The 23,625-nt window shown below is 42.6% G+C and overlaps 1 protein-coding gene across 3 annotated transcripts in view; it reads left to right on the plus strand.

The window, feature by feature from the left end:
- Positions 1–23,625, plus strand: part of LOC110496472 (adenylate cyclase type 2) — a 93,630-nt gene that overhangs the window by 56,797 nt on the left and 13,208 nt on the right. For 2 of the 3 annotated variants that reach the window (XM_036953053.1, XM_036953050.1), the window contains exons 16-19: positions 3,001–3,141; positions 3,345–3,461; positions 17,372–17,556; positions 18,463–18,547. In XM_036953053.1, the coding sequence (XP_036808948.1) occupies positions 3,001–3,141; positions 3,345–3,461; positions 17,372–17,556; positions 18,463–18,547 (528 nt within the window). The remainder of the gene's footprint in view (positions 1–3,000; positions 3,142–3,344; positions 3,462–17,371; positions 17,557–18,462; positions 18,548–23,625) is intronic. The other variant, XM_036953052.1, reaches the window with a different exon arrangement.

Consider the following 23,625-nt stretch of genomic DNA (forward strand, 5'->3'; position numbering starts at 1 on the left):
GGCCAGTGATTGGGACATTGCCCTGCGTAAGGTGATGTCTTTCGGATGGGACGTTAAACGGGTGTCCTGACTCTTTGTGGACACTAAAGATCCCATGGCACTTATCGTAAGAGTAGGGGTGTTAACCGTGGTGTCCTGGCTACATTCCCAATCTGGCCCTCATACCATCAAGGCAACCTAGTCATCCCCAGCTTCCAATTGGCTCATTCATCCCCTCCCGCTCCCCTATAACTATTCCCCTGGCTATATACAGGGAGTACCAGTACTGTTGTGTCGTCAGCAAATTTGATGATGGTGTTGGAGTCATGTGCTCCCCTGTAACTATTCCCTTGGTTGTTGCTGAAAATGAGAATGTGTCCTCAATCAACTTACCTGGGAAAATAAGGGGGGGGGAAATGTATGATGGTGTTGGAGTCGTGGGTGAATAGGGAGTATAGGAGGGTACTAAGCACTCTCCCCTGAGGGGCCCCTGGGTTGAGGGTCAGCATGGCAGGTGTGCTGTTGCCTACCCTTACCACCTGGGGGAGGGGGGGGGGGGGGGGCAGTCAGGAAGTCCAGGATCCAGTTGCAGAGGGAAGTGTTCAGTTACAGGGTCCTTAGCTTTGTGATGAGCTTGGAGGGCACTATGGTGTTTAACGCTGAGCTGTAGTCAATGAACAGCATTCTCACATAGGTGTTCCTCTTGTCCAGGTAGGAGAGAGCAGTGTGGAGTGCAATAGAGATTGTCATCTGTGGATATGTTGGGGCGGTATCCAAATTGGAGTGGGTCCAGGGTGTCTGAGATGATGGTGTTGATGTGAGCCATGACCAGCATTTCAAGCACTTCTTGGCTACAGATGTGAGTGCTATGAGGCGATAGTCATTTATACAGGTTATTGTAGCATTTTTGGGCACAGGGACTATGGTGGTCTGCTTGAGCATGTAGGTACTACAGACTTGGCCAGGGAGAGGTTGAAAATGTCAGTGAAAACACTTGCCAGCTGTAATTCGTCTGGCCCTGTGGTCTTGTGAATGTTAACCTGTTTAACCTTTTACTGCATAGATTAAATCAGGGTCACACAGAGTGATTATTAGTAGTCTTAAACAAATCTACTTTGAAACACAAGTACTTTATTTCCCTACCTCAAAAAGGAAGACACCTGTACCATGTCTGATATACAGTTGAAATGCATAACATTTTGAGGTTGCATTCCAATATTACACTTTATATTCATCACATAAGACTGAAATATAACAAAAGTGTTTGACATAGAAACACGGGATTTTCATCATTTTAAAAATATGAACATTCCACCCATGAGGCCAAAGAGGGCACTTTTGGTAATTGACTGCAGGAAAGGGCTACAGGTCGTACAACGGGCTACAGAGAACGTAATCAGCTTCAATGATAGTTTGTAAGCCCTGCCACATTCTCAGAGCCGGCGTAGTAGTAGTTTCATTGGAGGGTAGCGGGATTTCTTAGAAGCATCCAGATAAGTGTCCTGCTCCTTGAAAGCTGCAGCTCTAGCCTTTAGCTCAGGCCAAGATGTTGCCTGTAATCCATGGCTTCTGGTTGGGATATGTACATACCGTCACTATGGGGACGACATCATCAATGCACTTATTAATGAAGCTGGTGACTGATGTGGTAAACTTCTCAATGTCATCGGATGAATCCCGGAACACATTCCAGTATGTGCTAGCAAAACAGTCCTGTAGCTCAGCATCCACTTCATCGTACCACCTTCGTATTCAGCGTGTCACTGGTACTGTTTGAGTTTTTGCTTGTAAGCAGGAATCATGAGGATAGAGTTAAAGGCAATTTATGCTTGATCCAAAAATGTGGTCGGAGGCTCCGTATTGAGGGTGTGACGCAGCGCCGTGTGTCTCAAAAATGTTGTAACAATGCGGAATGCTCCGTATAGCTCTGCATTGACATGTTTGGTTGACGGTTGGTGGTGTTGGACCTCACTTCCTTGACAACTTCCTTCACAACAGCTCTGCTCTGCTACGCGAAGCACAAGAAGTATAAATGCCCTGACTTCTGCAGAAGTCATATTGTAGTAAAGGCTGTGTGGCCACTGCAGACATCGGATTGACCATGTAGAGCATTTTGTGGTCATATTTGCCAAATGGAGGGCCAGGGAGAGCTTTGTATGTGGAATAAAGATGATCTAGAGTTTTTTGCCTTTAGTTGCACAGGTGACATGCTGGTAGAAATGAGGTAAAACAGATTTCTGTTTTCCTGCATTAATATCACCGACCACTAGGAGCGCTGCCTCTGGATAAGTATTTTCTTGTTTGCTTATTCCCTATACAGCTCATTGAGTGTGGTCTTATTGACAGCACCAGTTTGTGGTGGTAAATAGAGAGCTACGAAAAATATAGATGAAAACTATTTTGGTCAATTGTATGGTTTACAGCTTATCATAAGCTATTCTAACTCCGGCGAGCAAAACCTCCCACCTTGAGCTTACCCGACGCTGCCGTCCTGTCGTGCCGATGCATATTATCCATGTCCTTATTCAGCCACAACTCCGAGAAACATAGGATATTACAGTTCTTCACGTCCCGTTGATAGGATTTATGTAATTGTAAAGTAGAAATCTTCATCCAAATCGAGATTAGTGGTCACTGTTCTGATGTCCAGAAGCTCTTTTCGGTCATAGGAAACGATGGCAGAAACATTATGTACAATTAAGATCATCCAAAAAAAAAGCCCCATAAAATTACAGAGTTGGTCAGGAGCCCGTAAAACGGTAGCTATGGTCTCTCTTTCTCTGGTCTCTCTTTCTCTGGTATCTCTGTCTCTGGTCTCTCTCTCTTTCTCTGTCTCTGGTCTCTCTGTCTCTGGTCTCTTTCTCTCTACTTAAGATTTTACTCACTATTCTGATCTCTTTTCCCTGTCCCATTGTCATTTTATCTGTCCCCCTGCTTGTCTCACTGTCCCCTCTCTCTCTCTCTCCCTCCCTTTCTTCCTTCCTTCCTTCCTTCCTCCCTCTCTCTCTCTGTCTCTCTCAGCAGGGAGGTAAAGGATTGTGGTGCTCTCTCCCCTGGCTCCCTACTTCCTCACGCATCATCATCGCCAACAAACCCTGGCTCCGATTGGTCCTCACCATGACAACCACCGCTCTTATACTGGTCATGGCTGTGTTCAACATGGTGTGTGTGTGTGTGTGTGCGCGCGCGCGTGAGTGTAGAGGATGTGCCAGGCAAAACTGGCAGGCGAGTCTTCCGTTATAGCCATCGAAATAGTACTTGCAATGTAATGAATGTCATTCCACTGGTAGATCACACTGGAATACAGCCTAGTGGGGCTAAAAATCTAACTTCTCTTCTTTCTCTCTTCAAAAACCTCTTTCCAGTTCTTCCTGGAAGATGAGGTTTTGACCACACACCCTACCATGAACCTGACCAATGACAGCATTCTCAGCTCCCACAGCCACACCCACCTCACAGATGGAAATAAGTTCTACTTACCTGTGAGTACATCTACCAGCCGTGTAGGCACAGGTGGGCCACCCACAGGGAAGCCAAGCCCAAGTCCAATCAAACTGGAAAATCTGTTTAAAAAAATGTATGCTCTCTACTTGTCAGTCAAATCAATAAAATGTCATTTGTCACATGCTTTGTAAATAACAGGTGTAGACTAACAGTGAAACGCTTACTTTCGGCTCCTTTTCCAACAATGCATAGTTATAGAAATATACAAATAACATGGCTATATACAGGGAGTACCAGTACTGTTGTGTCGTCAGCAAATGTGACGATGGTGTTGGAGTCATGCGCTCCCCTGTAACTATTCCTTTGGTTGTTGCTGAAAATGAGAATGTGTCCTCAGTCAGCTTACCTGGTAAAATAATGGGGGAAATGTATGATGGTGTTGGAGTCGTGGGTGAACAGGGATTACTGGAGGGGATTAAACACACACCCCTGAGGGGCCCCCGTGTTGATGCTCAGTGTGGCGGATGTGTTGTTGTCTACCCTCACCGCTTGGGGGAGGCCCGTCAGGAAGTCCAGGATGCGGTTGCAAAGGGAGGTGTTCAGTCAAAGGGTCCTGAGTTTGATGATGAGTTTGGAGGAGACGATGGTGTTGAATGCTGCGCTGTAGTCAATGAACAGCATTCTTACATGGGTATTCCTTTTGTCCAGGTGGGTGAGGGTAGTATGGAGTGCAATAGATCTTGATTTTGATCTGTTGGGGTGGTATGTGAATTGGAATGGGTCCAGGGTGTCTGGGATGATGGTGTTGATGTGAGCCATGACCAGCCTTTCAAAACCTGTCATGGCTATAGATGTGAGTTCTAAGGGGTGAAAGTCATTTAGGCAGGTTACCTTGGTGTTCTTGGGCACAGGGACTATGGGGGTCTGCTTGAAACAAGTTGGTATTACAGACCTTGGCATGGGTCTCCAGATCCCCAAAAGTTGCACCACCAGGAGCATCCTGTTGGAATCGGCTAAACTTTGAACATTGAGATATTAAATAAATGATAGAGAGGAAGCTTTGAATAGAAAGAGTCTGTAGAAAGCCAGAAGGCTTAGGAATGTGTTTGATGGAGGAGAGGAGAGCGACGTGTTGATATAGGGAAGACAGATGGATATGTGTGGATTTGTTGAAGGAGGGGTTGAGGTCAGGAGGTGAGGGGTGAGGTCAGTTCCCCTTAAGGGAGTAATCAGGATTTAGTATCTGGTTACCTTGTTCCTGTTGGGCATAAACTAAGGATGGAGAGAGGGAATGTCTTAAGTAGGATGTATATAACTGTGATGGAGAAAAATGTTTTGCGGTCTGATTACAGCTGTACAGAACCTTTGGGTGTCCGTGGGTTATTAACCTCTCTAGTGTCCGTGGGTTATTTACTCTGAAAAATAAGAACCTAACAATCCTGACCGGTTGCATCAGCGCCTGGTATAGCAACTGCTCGGCATCCAACCTTTAGTCACTACAGAGGGTAGTGTGTACGGCCCAGTACATCAGTGGGGCCAAGCTTCTTGCCATCCAGGACCTACAGTTGAAGTCGGAAGTTTACATACACCTTAGCCAAATACATTTAAACTCAGTTTTTCACAATTCCTGACATTTAATCCAAGTAAAAATTCCCTGTTTTAGGTCAGTTAGGATCACCACTTTATTTTAAGAATGTGAAATGTCAGGATAATAGTAGAGAGAATGATTTATTTCAGCTTTTATTTCTTTCATCACATTCCCAGTGGGTCAGAAGTTTACGTTAGTATTTGGTAGCATTTCCTTTACATTGTTTAACTTGGGTCAAACGTTTCGGATAGCCTTCCACAAGCTTCCACAATAAGTTGGGTGAATTTTGGCCCATTCCTACTGACAGAGCTGGTGTAACAGAGTCAGGTTTGTAGGCCTCCTTGCTCGCACATGCTTTTTCAGGTCTGCCTACATATTTTCTATAGGATTGAGGTCAGGGCTTTGTGATGGCCACTCCAATACCTTGACTTTGCTGTCCTTCAGCCATTTTGCAACAACTTTGGATGTTTGTTTGGAGTCATAGTCCATTTGGAAGACCCATTTGTGAGCAAGCTTTAACTTCCTGACTGATGTCTTGAGATGTTGCTTCAATATATCCACCTAATTTTCATCCCTCATGATGCCATCTATTTTGTGAAGTGTACCAGTCCCTCCTGCAGCAAAGCACCCCGACAACATGATGCTGCCACGCCCGTGCTTCACGGTTGGGATGGTGTTCTTCGGCTTGCAAGCCTCCCCCTTTTTCCTCCAAACATAATGATGGTCATTAACAGTTCTATTTTTGTTTCATCAGACCATAGGTCTTTCTCCAAAAAGTACCATCTTTGTCCCCGTGTGCAGTTGCAAACCGTAGTCTGGCATTTTTATGGCGGTTTTGGAGCAGTGGCTTCTTCCTTGCTGAGCGGCCTTTCAGGTTATGCTGATATAGGACTCATTTTATTGTGTTTATAGATACGTTTGTAACTGTTTCCTCCAGTATCTTCACACTGTCCTTTGCTGTTCTAGCTTCTACCCCCAAGCTACAAGACTGCTGAACAATTAATTAAATAGCCACCCGGACTATTTACATTGACACCCTCCCCCTTTGTTTTTACACTGCTGCTATTCGCTATTCATTATTTATGCAAAGTCACTTTACCCCCACCTACATTTACAAATGACCTTGACTAACCTGTACCCCTGCACATTGATTTGGTACCGGTACTCCCTGAATATAGCCTCGTTAGTGTTATTTTATTGTGTTATTTTTTTATTCTCTTTTTTACTTCAGTTTATTTAGTAAATATTTTCTTAACTTTATTTCTTGAACCTGATTGTTGGTTCAGTGTTTGTAAGTCAGCATGTCACGGTAAGGTTTACACCTGTCGTATTCGGCGCATGTAACACATACAATTTGATTTGATTTGAATTGATGTCTGTGTCCAGTGGGATATGTCACTGTCCTTCTATGACTATATGCACCATGTCACTGTGCTTCTATGGCTATATGCACCATGTCACTGTCCTTCTATGACTATATGCACCATGTCACTGTGCTTCTATGGCTATATGCACCACGTCACTGTGCTTCTATGGCTATAGGCACCATGTCACTGTCCTTCTATGACTATAGGCACCATGTCACTGTCCTTCTATGACTATATGCACCATGTCACTGTGCTTCTATGGCTATATGCATCACGTCACTGTGCTTCTATGGCTATATGCACCATGTCACTGTGCTTCTATGGCTATATGCACCATGTCACTGTGCTTCTATGACTATATGCACCATGTCACTGTGCTTCTATGACTATATGCACCATGTCACTGTCCTTCTATGGCTATATACACCATGTCAGTGTGCTTCTATGACTATATGCACCATGTCACTGTGCTTCTATGACTATATGCACCATGTCACTGTGCTTCTATGACTATATGCACCATGTCACTGTGCTTCTATGGCTATATGCACCATGTCACTGTGCTTCTATGACTATATGCACCATGTCACTGTGCTTCCATGGCTATATGCACCATGTCACTGTGCTTCTATGACTATATGCACCATGTCACTGTGCTTCTATGACTATATGCACCATGTCACTGTGCTTCTATGGCTATATGCACCATGTCACTGTGCTTCTATGACTATATGCACCATGTCACTGTGCTTCTATGGCTATATGCACCATGTCACTGTGCTTCTAAGACTATATGCACCATGTCACAGTGCTTCTATGGCTATATGCACCATGTCACTGTGCTTCTATGACTATATGCACCATGTCATTGTCCTTCTATGACTATATGCACCATGTCACTGTGCTTCTATGGCTATATGCACCATGTCACTGTGCTTCTATGGCTATAGGCACCATGTCACTGTTCTTCTATGACTATATGCACCATGTCACTGTGCTTCTATGGCTATAGGCACCATGTCACTGTGCTTATATGGCTATAGGCACCATGTCACTGTGCTTCTATGACTATATGCACCATGTCACTGTTCTTCTATGACTATATGCACCATGTCACTGTGCTTCTATGACTATATGCACCATGTCACTGTGCTTCCATGGCTATATGCACCATGTCACTGTGCTTCTATGACTATATGCACCATGTCACTGTGCTTCTATGACTATATGCACCATGTCACTGTGCTTCTATGGCTATATGCACCATGTCACTGTGCTTCTATGACTATATGCACCATGTCACTGTGCTTCTATGGCTATATGCACCATGTCACTGTGCTTCTAAGACTATATGCACCATGTCACAGTGCTTCTATGGCTATATGCACCATGTCACTGTGCTTCTATGACTATATGCACCATGTCATTGTCCTTCTATGACTATATGCACCATGTCACTGTGCTTCTATGGCTATATGCACCATGTCACTGTGCTTCTATGGCTATAGGCACCATGTCACTGTTCTTCTATGACTATATGCACCATGTCACTGTGCTTCTATGGCTATAGGCACCATGTCACTGTGCTTATATGGCTATAGGCACCATGTCACTGTGCTTCTATGACTATATGCACCATGTCACTGTTCTTCTATGACTATATGCACCATGTCACTGTGCTTCTAAGGCTATATGCACCATGTCACTGTGCTTATATGGCTATAGGCACCATGTCACTGTGCTTCTATGACTATATGCACCATGTCACTGTGCTTCTATGACTATATGCACCATGTCACTGTGCTTCTATGGCTATATGCACCATGTCACTGTGCTTCTATGGCTATAGGCACCATGTCACTGTGCTTCTATGACTATATGCACCATGTCAGTGTGCTTCTATGGCTATATGCACCATGTCACTGTGCTTCTATGGCTATATGCACCATGTCACTGTCCTTCTATGGCTATATGCACCACGTCACTGTGCTTCTATGGCTATATGCACCATGTCACTGTGCTTCTATGGCTATATGCACCATGTCACTGTGCTTCTATGGCGATATGCACCATGTCACTGTGCTTCTATGACTATATGCACCATGTCACTGTGCTTCTATGGCTATAGGCACCATGTCACTGTGCTTCTATGACTATATGCACCATGTCAGTGTGCTTCTATGGCTATATGCACCATGTCACTGTGCTTCTATGGCTATATGCACCATGTCACTGTCCTTCTATGGCTATATGCACCACGTCACTGTGCTTCTATGGCTATATGCACCATGTCACTGTGCTTCTATGGCTATATGCACCATGTCACTGTGCTTCTATGGCTATATGCACCATGCCACTGTGCTTCTATGGCTATATGCACCATGTCACTGTGCTTCTATGACTATATGCACCATGTCACTGTGCTTCTATGGCTATATGCACCATGTCACTGTGCATCTAGGACTATATGCACCATGTCACTGTGCTTATATGGCTATATGCACCATGTCACTGTGCTTCTATGGCTATATGCACCATGTCACTGTGCTTCTATGGCTATATGCACCATGTCACTGTGCTTCTATGGCTATAGGCACCATGTCACTGTGCTTCTATGGCTATATGCACCATGTCACTGTGCTTCTATGGCTATAGGCACCATGTCACTGTGCTTCTATGGCTATATGCACCATGTCACTGTGCTTCTATGGCTATATGCACCATGTCACTGTGCTTCTATGGCTATATGCACCATGTCACTGTGCTTCTATGACTATATGCACCATGTCACTGTGCTTCTATGACTATATGCACCATGTCACTGTGCTTCTATGGCTATATGCACCATGTCACTGTGCTTCTATGACTATATGCACCATGTCACTGTGCTTCTATGGCTATATGCACCATGTCACTGTGCTTCTAAGACTATATGCACCATGTCACAGTGCTTCTATGACTATATGCACCATGTCACTGTTCTTCTATGGCTATATGCACCATGTCACTGTGCTTCTATGGCTATAGGCACCATGTCACTGTTCTTCTATGACTATATGCACCATGTCACTGTGCTTCTATGGCTATAGGCACCATGTCACTGTGCTTATATGGCTATAGGCACCATGTCACTGTGCTTTTATGACTATATGCACCATGTCACTGTGCTTCCATGACTATATTCACCATGTCACTGTTCTTCTAAGGCTATATGCACCATGTCACTGTGCTTATATGGCTATAGGCACCATGTCACTGTGCTTCTATGACTATATGCACCATGTCACTGTGCTTCTATGACTATATGCACCATGTCACTGTGCTTCTATGGCTATATGCACCATGTCACTGTGCTTCTATGGCTATAGGCACCATGTCACTGTGCTTCTATGACTATATGCACCATGTCAGTGTGCTTCTATGGCTATATGCACCATGTCACTGTGCTTCTATGGCTATATGCACCATGTCACTGTCCTTCTATGGCTATATGCACCATGCCACTGTGCTTCTATGGCTATATGCACCATGTCACTGTGCTTCTATGACTATATGCACCATGTCACTGTGCTTCTATGGCTATATGCACCATGTCACTGTGCTTCTATGGCTATAGGCACCATGTCACTGTGCTTCTATGACTATATGCACCATGTCAGTGTGCTTCTATGGCTATATGCACCATGTCACTGTGCTTCTATGGCTATATGCACCATGTCACTGTCCTTCTATGGCTATATGCACCACGTCACTGTGCTTCTATGGCTATATGCACCATGTCACTGTGCTTCTATGGCTATATGCACCATGTCACTGTGCTTCTATGGCGATATGCACCATGTCACTGTGCTTCTATGACTATATGCACCATGTCACTGTGCTTCTATGGCTATAGGCACCATGTCACTGTGCTTCTATGACTATATGCACCATGTCAGTGTGCTTCTATGGCTATATGCACCATGTCACTGTGCTTCTATGGCTATATGCACCATGTCACTGTCCTTCTATGGCTATATGCACCACGTCACTGTGCTTCTATGGCTATATGCACCATGTCACTGTGCTTCTATGGCTATATGCACCATGTCACTGTGCTTCTATGGCTATATGCACCATGCCACTGTGCTTCTATGGCTATATGCACCATGTCACTGTGCTTCTATGACTATATGCACCATGTCACTGTGCTTCTATGGCTATATGCACCATGTCACTGTGCATCTAGGACTATATGCACCATGTCACTGTGCTTATATGGCTATATGCACCATGTCACTGTGCTTCTATGGCTATATGCACCATGTCACTGTGCTTCTATGGCTATATGCACCATGTCACTGTGCTTCTATGGCTATAGGCACCATGTCACTGTGCTTCTATGGCTATATGCACCATGTCACTGTGCTTCTATGGCTATAGGCACCATGTCACTGTGCTTCTATGGCTATATGCACCATGTCACTGTGCTTCTATGGCTATATGCACCATGTCACTGTGCTTCTATGGCTATATGCACCATGTCACTGTGCTTCTATGACTATATGCACCATGTCACTGTGCTTCTATGACTATATGCACCATGCCACTGTGCTTCTATGTCTATATGCACCATGTCACTGTCCTTCTATGGCTGTATGCACCATGTCACTGTGCTTCTATGGCTATATGCACAATGTCACTGTGCTTCTATGGCTATATGCACCATGTCACTGTGCTTCTATGGCTATATGCACCATGTCACTGTGCTTCTATGACTATATGCACCATGTCACTGTGCTTCTATGGCTATATGCACCATGTCACTGTGCTTCTATGACTATATGCACCATGTCACTGTGCTTCCATGGCTATATGCACCATGTCACTGTGCTTCTATGACTATATGCACCATGTCACTGTGCTTCTATGACTATATGCACCATGTCACTGTGCTTCTATGGCTATATGCACCATGTCACTGTGCTTCTATGACTATATGCACCATGTCACTGTGCTTCTATGGCTATATGCACCATGTCACTGTGCTTCTAAGACTATATGCACCATGTCACAGTGCTTCTATGACTATATGCACCATGTCACTGTTCTTCTATGGCTATATGCACCATGTCACTGTGCTTCTATGGCTATAGGCACCATGTCACTGTTCTTCTATGACTATATGCACCATGTCACTGTGCTTCTATGGCTATAGGCACCATGTCACTGTGCTTATATGGCTATAGGCACCATGTCACTGTGCTTTTATGACTATATGCACCATGTCACTGTGCTTCCATGACTATATTCCCCATGTCACTGTGCTTCTAAGGCTATATGCACCATGTCACTGTGCTTATATGGCTATAGGCACCATGTCACTGTGCTTCTATGACTATATGCACCATGTCACTGTGCTTCTATGACTATATGCACCATGTCACTGTGCTTCTATGGCTATATGCACCATGTCACTGTGCTTCTATGGCTATAGGCACCATGTCACTGTGCTTCTATGACTATATGCACCATGTCAGTGTGCTTCTATGGCTATATGCACCATGTCACTGTGCTTCTATGGCTATATGCACCATGTCACTGTCCTTCTATGGCTATATGCACCATGCCACTGTGCTTCTATGGCTATATGCACCATGTCACTGTGCTTCTATGGCTATATGCACCATGTCACTGTGCTTCTATGGCTATATGCACCATGTCACTGTGCTTCTATGGCTATATGCACCATGTCACTGTGCTTCTATGGCTATATGCACCATGTCACTGTGCTTCTATGGCTATATGCACCATGTCACTGTGCTTCTATGACTATATGCACCATGTCACTGTGCTTCTATGGCTATATGCACCATGCCACTGTGCTTCTATGGCTATATGCACCATGTCACTGTGCTTCTATGGCTATATGCACCATGCCACTGTGCTTCTATGGCTATATGCACCATGTCACTGTGCTTCTATGGCTATATGCACCATGTCACTGTGCTTCTATGGCTATATGCACCATGTCACTGTGCTTCTATGGCTATATGCACCATGTCACTGTGCTTATGTGGCTATATAACCAAAAAAAGTGTTAAATAATCCAAATATATTTTAGATTTTAGATTCTTCAAAGTAGCCACCCTTTGCCTTGATGACAGCTTAATGCGTTTGAGCCAATCAGTTGTGTTGTGACAAAGTAGGGGTGGTATACAGAAGATAGCCTTATTTGGTAAAAGACCAAGTCCATATTGTGGCAAGAAGAGCTCAAATAAGCAAAGAGAAACATACATTACTTTAAGACATGAAGGTCAGTTAATACTGAACATTTCAAGAACTTGGAAAAACCATCAAGCGCTATGATGAAACTGGCTCTCATGAGGACCACCACAGGAAAGGAAGACCCAGAGTTACTTCTGCTGCAGAGGATAAGTTCATTAGAGTTAACTGCACCTCAGATTGCAGCCCAAATACATGCTTCAAAGAGTTCAAGTAACAAACACATCTCAACATCAATTGTTCAGAGGAGACTGTGTGAATCAGGCCATGGTCAGATTGCTGCAAAGAAACCACTACTAAAGGACACCAATAATAAGAAGAGACTTGCTTGGGCCAAGAAATACGAGCAATGGACATAAGACCGGTGGAAATCTGTCCTTTGGTCTGATGAGTCCAAATTAGAGATTTTTGGTTCCAACCGCCGTGTCTTTGGGAGACACAGAGGAGGTGAACGGATGATCTCCGCATGTGTGGTTCCCACCGTGAAGCATGGAGGAGGTGTGATGGTGTGGGGGTGCTTTTCTGGTGACACTGTTGGTGATTTATTTAGAATTCATGGCCCACTTAACCAGCATGGCTACCACAGCATTCTGCAGCGATACGCCATCCCATCTGGTTTGCGCTTCGTGGGACTATCATTTGTTTTTCAACAGGACAATGACCCAAAACACACTGTGTAAGGGCTACGTGACAAAGAAGGAGAGTGATGGAGTGTTGCGTCAGATGACCTGGCCTCCACAATCAACCGACCTCAACCAAATTGAGATGGTTTGGGATGAGTTGGTCTGCGGAGTGAAGAAAAAGCAGACAGTAAGTGCTCAGCATATGTGGGAACTCCTTCAAGACTATTGGAAAAGCATTCCTCATGAAGCTGGTTGAGAGAATGCCAAGAGTGTGCAAAGTTGTCATCAAAGGCAAGGGGTGGCTACTTTGAATAATCTAATTTGTTTAACACTTTTTGGTTACTATATGATTCAATTTGTGTTATTTCATGGTTTTGATGTCTTCACTATTATTTTTTAATGCAGAAAATAGTACAAATAAAGAAAAACCCTTGAATGAGTAGGTGTGTCCTAACTTTTGACTGGTACTGTATATATTGGTACTTTTTTTCACCCAACTAATGTCTGGCTACGCCACTAACATCTACTCTGGGTCATACCTGGGTTTCAAATATTTATAATACTTCAGGTGAAAAATTAGCTTTTGCTTTCCTTTCATGAAGAGTCTGAATTTTGGGGATTATTCCATGGTTCCAATATTGGATTTCATTAAGTTAGTGTTCGTCACTAGCGTTCCGTTTTTATTAGTTCATAGTAGAAAAGTCCCTCCTTTGTAAACCATTTAAAGTCAACACTCATATTTCTTTAACCAGGGCCACAAAAGTAATGTTTGTTTACATCGTCTATCATAAACGTTGCGTTACATCAATCACAATCAATCCGTTTGTGTGTGACTGTGTAGACTGTAGACTGTTGATCTACTCTGTGTGTTTTCACAGCAGGTTTACAACAGCTGACAGAGAACTGAGAGACACTGTGCTGCTGTCAATGTGTCGTGGTGACACTGAGAGGGCTCTAGAAGTGGCCTTGTTTTTTGACTTGGATAGTATCTCAATAGTATAAAGTGGCTTCCTCTCCGTGTCTCCTCTCCTTCATCTTAATAGTCAAAAGTAGTTCAAGTTCATGGGAAACTGGCTTGCATCTGGTGTGGTGTCACAACTGTTTTTCCCTCAATTGCGTTTGAATTACTTGTGCGACAGCCCTAGTCTTCCCACCTTGCTTCACACACTTCACACACAGCCTACATAATCACTCACTCCTAGCTACGTCTGTGGCAAGATCATCTCTGTCTGTAGGAAGCAAAAACTCTGTCCTCCTGAGATTTAGTATTGATTTAGTGTTTATCAGCACTAAAGAACAGCCTTGCTGAATAGGGCTTGACAAGCTCATTACTGATGTTTTACACCTCAAGGAACTCATGTGAACTGAAAAAAATGTATGAACAGATCCAGTCCATTTTCATACACAGTTTTAATTTTTATTTTTTACCTTCTGTGTACAACTTTATCTAATAGTTAACAATAATATCTTACACATCATGACCCTCCTCCATAGTGTCCAACACCTCAATCTCATCCCCCATTTTATAAATAGTTTTTCTTTATACACTGAACCCATTTCTTTTGAATAATTGTGGTTATCCACTTTTCACCACTGATGCATATGCTCCTGTGGCCATTCACAGCCCGCAATCTGATTTAATGTGGCCCCTACTTCTAGTTCAGGCTTTCATTCACACATCTCCCTTCACCATTAGTCTTGACTGGGAGCCAATTCCCTCTATTTTCTGCATCAGTATTATTCCTTTATTTTTTCTCTCTTTTTTTTCACTTCTCTTTGCTAATAGAGACACCTCTCTTTGCTAATAGCCCGGACCCATTTCTCATATCTTCTAAATGAATGGTGTTTACCCTCTTCAGCCAGTAATAGCTAGTCCTGATTCACTGCTCTCCACATATTCAGTTATACTATATACTTCGCTCTTTATTGCTGACCCTTCCTTCCTTCCTTCCTTCCTTCCTTCCTTCCTTCCTTCCTTCCTTCCTTCCTTCCTTCCTTTCTTTCCTTCTTTCCTTCTTTCTTTCTTTCCTTCCTTCCTTCCTTCCTTCCTTCCTTCCTTCCTTCCTTCCTTCCTTCCTTCCTTCCTTCCTTCCTTCCTTCCGTCCTTCTTTCACTCCCTACCATCCTTCCTCTAGTTCAGTAACTTGTTCTGATCCATTGCCCTGTGTTGGCCCAGCTCGCCCTTAATGGACCATAATACTCCCCCAGCCCATGAAGAGCCATATTCCATTTTTTATAGGCCAGGATATATGATGTCCATTATAGTTTTGGGGGGGGAAATGTTGACTGGACATTTTTGGGAGGAACTGTTGTTATGGCTTGCTAATGTAGACTCATAAAGTAGAGTCTAGTCTATTGTTTGACTCTCTCCATCTGTCTACAGAGCCTTCAGAAAGATTTTATATCCCTTGATTTATTTCACATTTTGTTGTGTTACAGCCTGAATTCAAAATGGATTAGATATACATGTTTTTCTCACCTATCTCCAACAAATAACCTATAATGACAAAGTTCACATTTATTTCAAATGAAATACAGAAATATCTCATTTACATAAGTATCCACACCCCAGAGTCAATACATGTTTGAATTATCTTTGGCAGCGATTACAGCTGTGCGTCTTTCTGAGTAAGTCTCTAAGAGCTTTGCACACCTGGATTGTACAATAATTACACGTTATTATTTTTGAAAGTTCTTCAAGCTCTGTCAAGTTGGTTGTTGATAATTGCGAGACAGCCATTTTCAAGTCTTGCCATAGATTTTCAAGCGGATTTAAGTCAAAACTGTAACTAGGCCACTCATGAATATTCAATGTTGGCTTGGTAATATACTTCAGTGTATATTTGGCCTTATTTTAGGTTATTATCCTGCTGAAAGGTGAATTTGTCTCTCAGTGTCTGTTGGAAAGCAGACTGAACAAGGTTTTCCTCTAGGATTTTGCCTGTGCTTAGCTCCATTCCATTTATTTTAACTCCCTGGTCCTTGCCGATGACAAGCATACCCATAACATGATGCAGCCACCACCATGCTTGAAAATATGAAGAGTGGTACTCAGTGATGTGTTCTGTTGGTTTTTCCCCAAACATGATGCTTTGTATTCAGGGCATAAAGTACATTTCTTAGTCACATTTTTTGCAATTTTACATTAGTGCCTTGTGCATGTTTTGGAATATTTGTATTCTGTACAGGCTTCCTTCTTTTCACTCTGTCATTTAGGTTAGTATTGTGGAGTAACTACAATGTTGTTGATCCATCCTCAGCTTTCTCCTATCACAGCCATTAAACTCTGTAACTGTTTTAAAGTCACCATTGGCCTCATGGTGAAATCCCTGAGCGGTTTCCTTCCTCTCCGGCAACTGATTTAGGAAGGACACCTGTATCTTTGTAGTGACTGGGTGTATTGATACATCATCCAAAGTGTAATTAATAACTAAACCATGCTCAAAGGGATATTCAATGTCTGCTTTTTATTTTACCCATCTACCAGTAGGTGCCCTTCTTGGCAAATCATTGGGAAAACCTCCCTGGTCTTTGGGGTTGAATCTGTGTTTGAAATTCACTACTCGACTGAGGGAACTTTAAGATTATTATGTGGGGTACAGAGATGAGGTAGTCATTCAAAAATCATACACTAGTATTGCACACGGAGTGAATGAATGCAACTTATTATGTGATTTATTGAACACATTTTTACTCCTGAACTTATTTAGGCTTACCATAACAAAGAGGTTGAATATTTATTGACTCAAGACATTTCAGCTTTTCATTATTAATTCATTTGTAAGAATTTCTAAAATCATAATTCCACATTGACATCCACATTGACATTGACATTATAATACTTTCTGAAGGCACTGCATATCAATAAAATATTTTATTGACTTCTCATCCCTTCTCTCCCCTCCTCTTTCTCCCTCTCTTCTCTCTCCCATCCACCCTCTCCCGCCTCCTCTCTCTCTCTCTTTCTTTCTCCCCTCTCCCCCTTTTCTCTCTCTCTCTCACTCCCACCCTCCTTCTCCACCCTCCTTTTCTCATTTTCTCTCTCTCTCTCTTGCTCTCTCTCTTGTGCTCTCTCTCTCTCCACCCCTCTGTATCTCTCACTGTAGTATTTTATCTACTGTTGTATCCTGGGTCTGGTGTCATGTTCTGTGTTCCTGAGGATCAACTACGAGCTGAAGATGGTTGTCATGCTAGTTGCCGTGGTGACCTACAACATCATCATCCTCCAGACACACGCACACCTGCTGGACGGATACAGTACTGCACTCTATAGCACACAGACACTGGACAGGTACACACACAAACACATGCACACACACTGAACAGGCTAGAGAGACAGCTTTCCTTTTATGAAAACCCTGTTATTAACACAATGCTCCTTTCCTTCGGCCCTGATGTAATATATAGGGTAGAAGCCATAGACATACAGCCTTCAGGGAATGACTGTGCATGTGTGTGTAGGGTTGAGGCACACACACATGCACACACAAGCACACAGAAACCAACCAACCAACCAACCCACCCACCCACCCACACACTGTTAACACTGTTTCTTCCCTTACTGTGATTTGTGCAATAATAGGCCAGGATTCAGAGCCACGGACAAAGTCATTAGGGAATGTCTGTCAAAGCACTATTCCTTTCAACTGTCAATCAAAAGTTGTCACTATGGAATAGAACTCGGTTGCCGGGGTAATTGTTGTTCGGATCATGACTGACAGGTTCTATGATATTGGGTTTTTGTCTTCATAGAGTGGAATTTATTTTGCTGATATGAATGACGGTTAGAGAGAGACAGACAGACAGAGAGAGAGAGAGACAGAGACAGAGACAGAGACAGAGAGAGAGACAGAGAGAGAGAACAGAGAACAGAGAGAGAGAGAGACAGAGACAGAGACAGAGAGAGAGACAGACAGAGACAGAGAGAGAGACAGACAGACAGAGACAGAGAGAGAGAGAGAGAGAGAGAGAGACAAACAGACAGAGAGAGAGAGAGCAGAGAGGGAGAGAGAGAGAGACAAACAGACAGAGAGAGAGAGAGAGAGAGAGAGAGCAGAGAGAGAGAGAGAGAGAGAGAGAGAGAGAGAGAGAGAGCACTTTATGGTGGTGAAAGACTTGAATTGTTTTGTTTTCATTCTTTCCTCTTTTTCTCTCTCATCCCTCTCTCTCTCTCTCTCTCTCATCCCTCTCTCCTCAGGCCAGGCATTCTAAAGGATCTGAAGACGATGGGTTCTGTTTCTCTCTTCATCTTCTTCATCACTCTACTGGTGTTAGCACGACAGGTACAGTACCTGTTAAACCTGTTATAGCTATTTTTTAAACATTTGACCTTTATTTAACCAGGTAGGCCAGTTGAGAACAAGTTCTCATTTACAACTGCGACCTGGCCAAGATAAAGCAAAACAGTTTGACACATACAACAACACAGAGTTACACATGGGATAAACAAACATACAGTCAATAACACAATAGAAAAGTCTATACACAGTGTGTGTAAATGAGGAAAGATAAGGGAGGTAAGGCAATAAATAGGCCATAGTGAAATAATTACAATTTAGCAATTAAACACCGGAGTGATAGATGTGCAGAAGATGAATGTGCAAGTAGAGAGTAGAGATGCAAAGGAGCAAACAAAAAAAAAACGTATGGGGATGAGGTAGTTGGATTGGCTATTTACAGATGGGCTATTTACAGATGGGCTATTTGCAGATGGGCTATGTACAGGTGCAGTGATCTGTGAGCTGCAAGCAGGTGCGAGCAGCGATCGGTTGAAGAGCATGCATTTAGTTTTACTTGCATTTAAGAGCAGTTGGAGGCCACGGAAGGAGAGTTGTATGGCATTGAAGCTCATCTGGAGGTTTGTTAACACAGTGTCCAAAGAAGGGCCAGAAGTATACAGAATGGGGACGTCTGCGTAGAGGTGGATCAGAGAATCACCAGTAGCTATGGACCATGTACTAAATATGTGTTAACTATGTAGTATCTATGTGATAGCTATGTACTGACTATATAACTTCTGACTTCAGCCTGCTTCAATGGTAGCAGGTGAAAATATAACTCATTAATTCACACAGATGGAGGACAGAGAGAACAGCAAGATGGAGGGTGTTGTACTGTCTCTTCACTGAGGCAGGGGCTTAGGCATGAGTGGGTCTGGGTAGGCATGGGTGGGTCTGGGTGGGCATGGGTGGGTCTGGGTAGGCATGGGTGGGTCTGGGTGGGCATGGTTGGGTCTGGGTGGGCATGGGTGGGTCTGGGTGGGCATGGGTGGGTCTGGGTGGGCATGGGTGGGTACAATCCCACCAACTGGGGAGCCAGGCCCAACCAATCTGATTGATTGCTCTATGTGTCAGTGTTCCAAACGGGACATTATTTGTCTTTTTACCTAAGTTAGAGAGGCACGAATACCCAAGATATGCTAACCTCTCCTTATTTACAGTAAAAGTGACTCCAATATGACACAGTACATTATTTACCATTAGTTTAAATTGAGCACAAAATCATCTAAAACACAAACTAAACAAACAGTAAATTCATCCAACAAGTTTGTAGAGTCACAAGCTTGATGTAGTCATGGCGTAATTGGAACATGGGACCAAATGCTAAGCGTATGACTACAGTGGCTTGCAAAAGTTCTCACACCCCATGGCATTTTGTTGCTTTACAACTTGGAATTAAAATATATTTTTGGGAGGGGTTTGTATCATTTGATTTACACAACAAGCCTACCACTTTGAAGGTGCAAAATATTTTTTATTGTGAAACAAACAATAAATAAATAAATAAATATTTTAAAAAGAACCTGAGCGTGCACAACTATTCACCCCCCCACCCCCAAAGTCAACACTTTGTAAGCTTGGCACATCTAGCCACTGGGATTTTTGCCCATTCTTCAAGGCAAAACTGCTCCAGCTCCTTCAAGTTGAGAGGTATTTGGTTTGCGCTAGACATAGTGTTTTCTTTGATGGCCAAAAAGCTCAATTTTAGTCTCATCTTACCAGAGTACCTTCTTCTATATGTTTGTGGAGTCTCCCACATGCCTTTTGGTGAACACCGAATGTGTTTGCTTATTTTTTTATTTTAGTAATGGCTTTTTTCTGGCCACTCTTCCGTAAAGCCCAGCTCTGTGGAGTGTACGGCTTAAAGTGGTCCCGTGGACAGATACTCCAATCTCCGCTGTGGAGCTTTGCAGCTCCTTCAGGGTTATCTTTGGTCTCTTTCTTGCCTCTCTGATTAATGCCCTCCTTGCCTGGTCCGTGAGTTTTGGTGGGCGGGCCTCTCTTGGCAGGTTTGTTGTGGTGCCATATTCTTTCTATTTTTTAATAATTGATTTAACGGTGCTCCATGGGATGTTCAAAGTTTCTGATATTTTTTTATAACCCAACCCTGATCTGTACTTCTCCACAACTTTGTCCCTGACCTGTTTGGAGAGCTCCTTGGTCATCATGGTGCCGCTTGCTTAGTGGTGTTTCAGACTCTAGGACCTTTCAGAACAGGTTTATATATACTAAGATCATGTGACAGATCATGTGACACTTAGATTGCATACAGGTGGACTTTATTTAACTAATTATGTGACTTCTGAAGGTAATTGGTTGCACCAGATCTTATTTAGGGGCTTTATAACAAATAGGGTGAATACATATCCACACACCACTTTTCAGATTTTTATTTGTTTGAATTTTTTGAAACAAGTCATTTTTTTCATTTAATTTCACCAATTTTGACTATTTTGTCTATGTCCATTACATGAAATCCAAATAAAAATCTATTTAAATGACAGGTCGCAATGCAACAAAATAGGAAAAACACCAAGGTGGATAAATACTTTTGCAAGACACTGTACTGTATAAGTGAATTTGTGCCAATACTTTTTGTCCCTTAATGTACAAAAGGAGTTGTAATTTCTAAACGGTTCACCCGATATGGAGTAAAATACCCTCAAATGACAACTGACAGTCTGCACTAACCTCATAGTCATTGTATCATTTCACATTTCTGAAGCACACAGCCAAAACAAACAAAGAAATGTCACTGTCCCAATACTTTTGGAGCTCACTGTATATTGATAATAATAATACATTTTATTTAGCAGATGCTTTTCAGGATACTCAATGACATGTTTAAATAAAAATCTATTTCATTTAGGTCTATGTAAGGCATTTTTATTATGCTTGTGATTGTTTACCGGTGGGGGGGGGGGACGAAACAATCAGCGTATCAATTTCAGAAGAATGGGCGGGTTCTGGCACGTTTAACTTTGCAGTGATACCATGTGCAGTAAACAGTAGCTCCCCCTGTGTAGACTAGGGTACATTGTGTGGGCTACACACCGTTAGCTAGCTAGCTAAGACTCACTAGCCAACTTGGCTGGCAAAAACAAGTAAAATGGCCAAACAAATCACCTTAAAGAGAGTTTCAGGACATTCAGAGACAACAATCAGCACTACAACACTGTTTTAATTCCACACTGTTAGAAACCACGGAACACGCCTCCCCACTTCTACTCGCACTCTGTCCCATCCTCCACTCCAGTGAAATAAAAAAACAGTTACTTCAGCAACATTTTTATTTTATTTATTTATTTAACTAGGCAAGTCAGTTCAGAACAAATTATTATTTACAATAACGGCCTACCCCGGCCAAACCTGGACGACGTTGGCCCAATTGTGCGCCGCCCTATGGGACTCCCAATCACGGCCGGATGTGATACAGCCTGGATTCGAACCAGGGACTGTAGTGACGCTTCTTGCACTGAGATGCAGCGTCTTAGACCACTGCGCCACTCGGGAGCTCTGATGTGCCTCGCAAGTAGTAGGCTACAACAACTGACCTCTGACCAGTGTTATCATATAGCTTAGCTACAACAACTGACCTCTGACCAGTGTTATCATATTACCTAGTTACAACAACTGACCTCTGACCAGTGTTATCATATAGCCCAGCTTGAGACTCAAGTTTTGAAATATAAGGGACATGGAGAAAATGGGCAAATGCATGAAACAATATTTATTGACAGTCAATGTAAATAGCCTATGATTTTGGGGAATTGAATTTAATTGGAAATAGATCATTGCCCTGTGCTTCTCTGCCCATGCATTATAGTTAGGCTCTTGGTCATTTAAAATACATTGTAGGCACACTTGATCTCAAGCGCCCAGCAGAGAATTGCACTCGGCTTGCATTTTGGCTCAGTGATCTCAACTTTTTTCACATTTTGTTGTCTTTTACAGCCGGAATTTAAAATGGATTAAAATGCGATTTTGTGTCATTGTCCTACACACAATACCCAATAATGTCAAAGTGTAATTATGTTTTTCGAAATTGTTACTAATTAATTAAGAATTAAAAGTTGAGTCAATAAGTATTCAACTTTGTAATGGCAAGTCTAAATACGTTCAGGAGTAAAAATGTGCTTAACAAGTCACATAATAAGTTACATGGACAACACTCTGAGTGCAATAATAGTGTTTAACATGATTTCTGAATGACTACCTCATCTCTGTACCCCACACACACAAGTATTTGTCACTACAAAGACACTCACTTGCCAGAGAGGAGGGAAACCGTTCAGGGATTTCACCAACTGGCCAATGGTGACATTAAAACAGTTACAGAACTTAATGGCTGTGACAGGAGAAAACTGAGGATGGATCAACAACATTGTACTTACTCCACAATACTAAATTAATGCTAAAACTGCAAAAAATGTGGCAAAAAAAATGACATTTATGTCCTGAATGGAAAGAGTTGTGTTTGGGGCAAAACTCAACACATCACCGAGTAGTAGTTTTTTTAAGATAAAAATAAACAGAATAGAGCTAAGTGCTATAGGAAAACCTGTTTCAGTCTGCTTTCCAACAGACACTGGGAGACGAAATCACCTTTCAGCAGGACAATAACCTAAAACACAAGGCCAAATATACACTGGAGTTACTTACCAAGACGACATTGAATGTTCGTGAAGGGCCTAGTTACAGTTTTGACTTAAATCAGCTTCATAATCTATGGCAAGGCTTGAAAATGTCTGTCTATCCATGATCAACAACCAACTTGACAGATCTTTTTAAAGAAACATTTTCAAATATTGTACAATCCAGGTGTGCAAAGCTCTTTGAGACTTACCCAGAAAGACTCTAAACGCTGCCAAAAGTAATTCTAAGATAAATTGCAAACATTTCTAAAAACATATTTTCACTTTGTCATTATGAGGTATTGTGTGTAAATGGGTGAAGAAAAAAAGCAATTTAATCCATTTTGAATTTAGGCTGTAACACAACAAAATGTGGAAAAAGTCAAGCGGTATGAATACTTTCTGAATGCACTGTAGGCTATGACTGCCTATTGTGATTATTACTGT

This window comes from Oncorhynchus mykiss, chromosome 18, assembly GCF_013265735.2.
Source record: "Oncorhynchus mykiss isolate Arlee chromosome 18, USDA_OmykA_1.1, whole genome shotgun sequence".
In the NCBI taxonomy this organism is placed as follows: domain Eukaryota; kingdom Metazoa; phylum Chordata; class Actinopteri; order Salmoniformes; family Salmonidae; genus Oncorhynchus; species Oncorhynchus mykiss.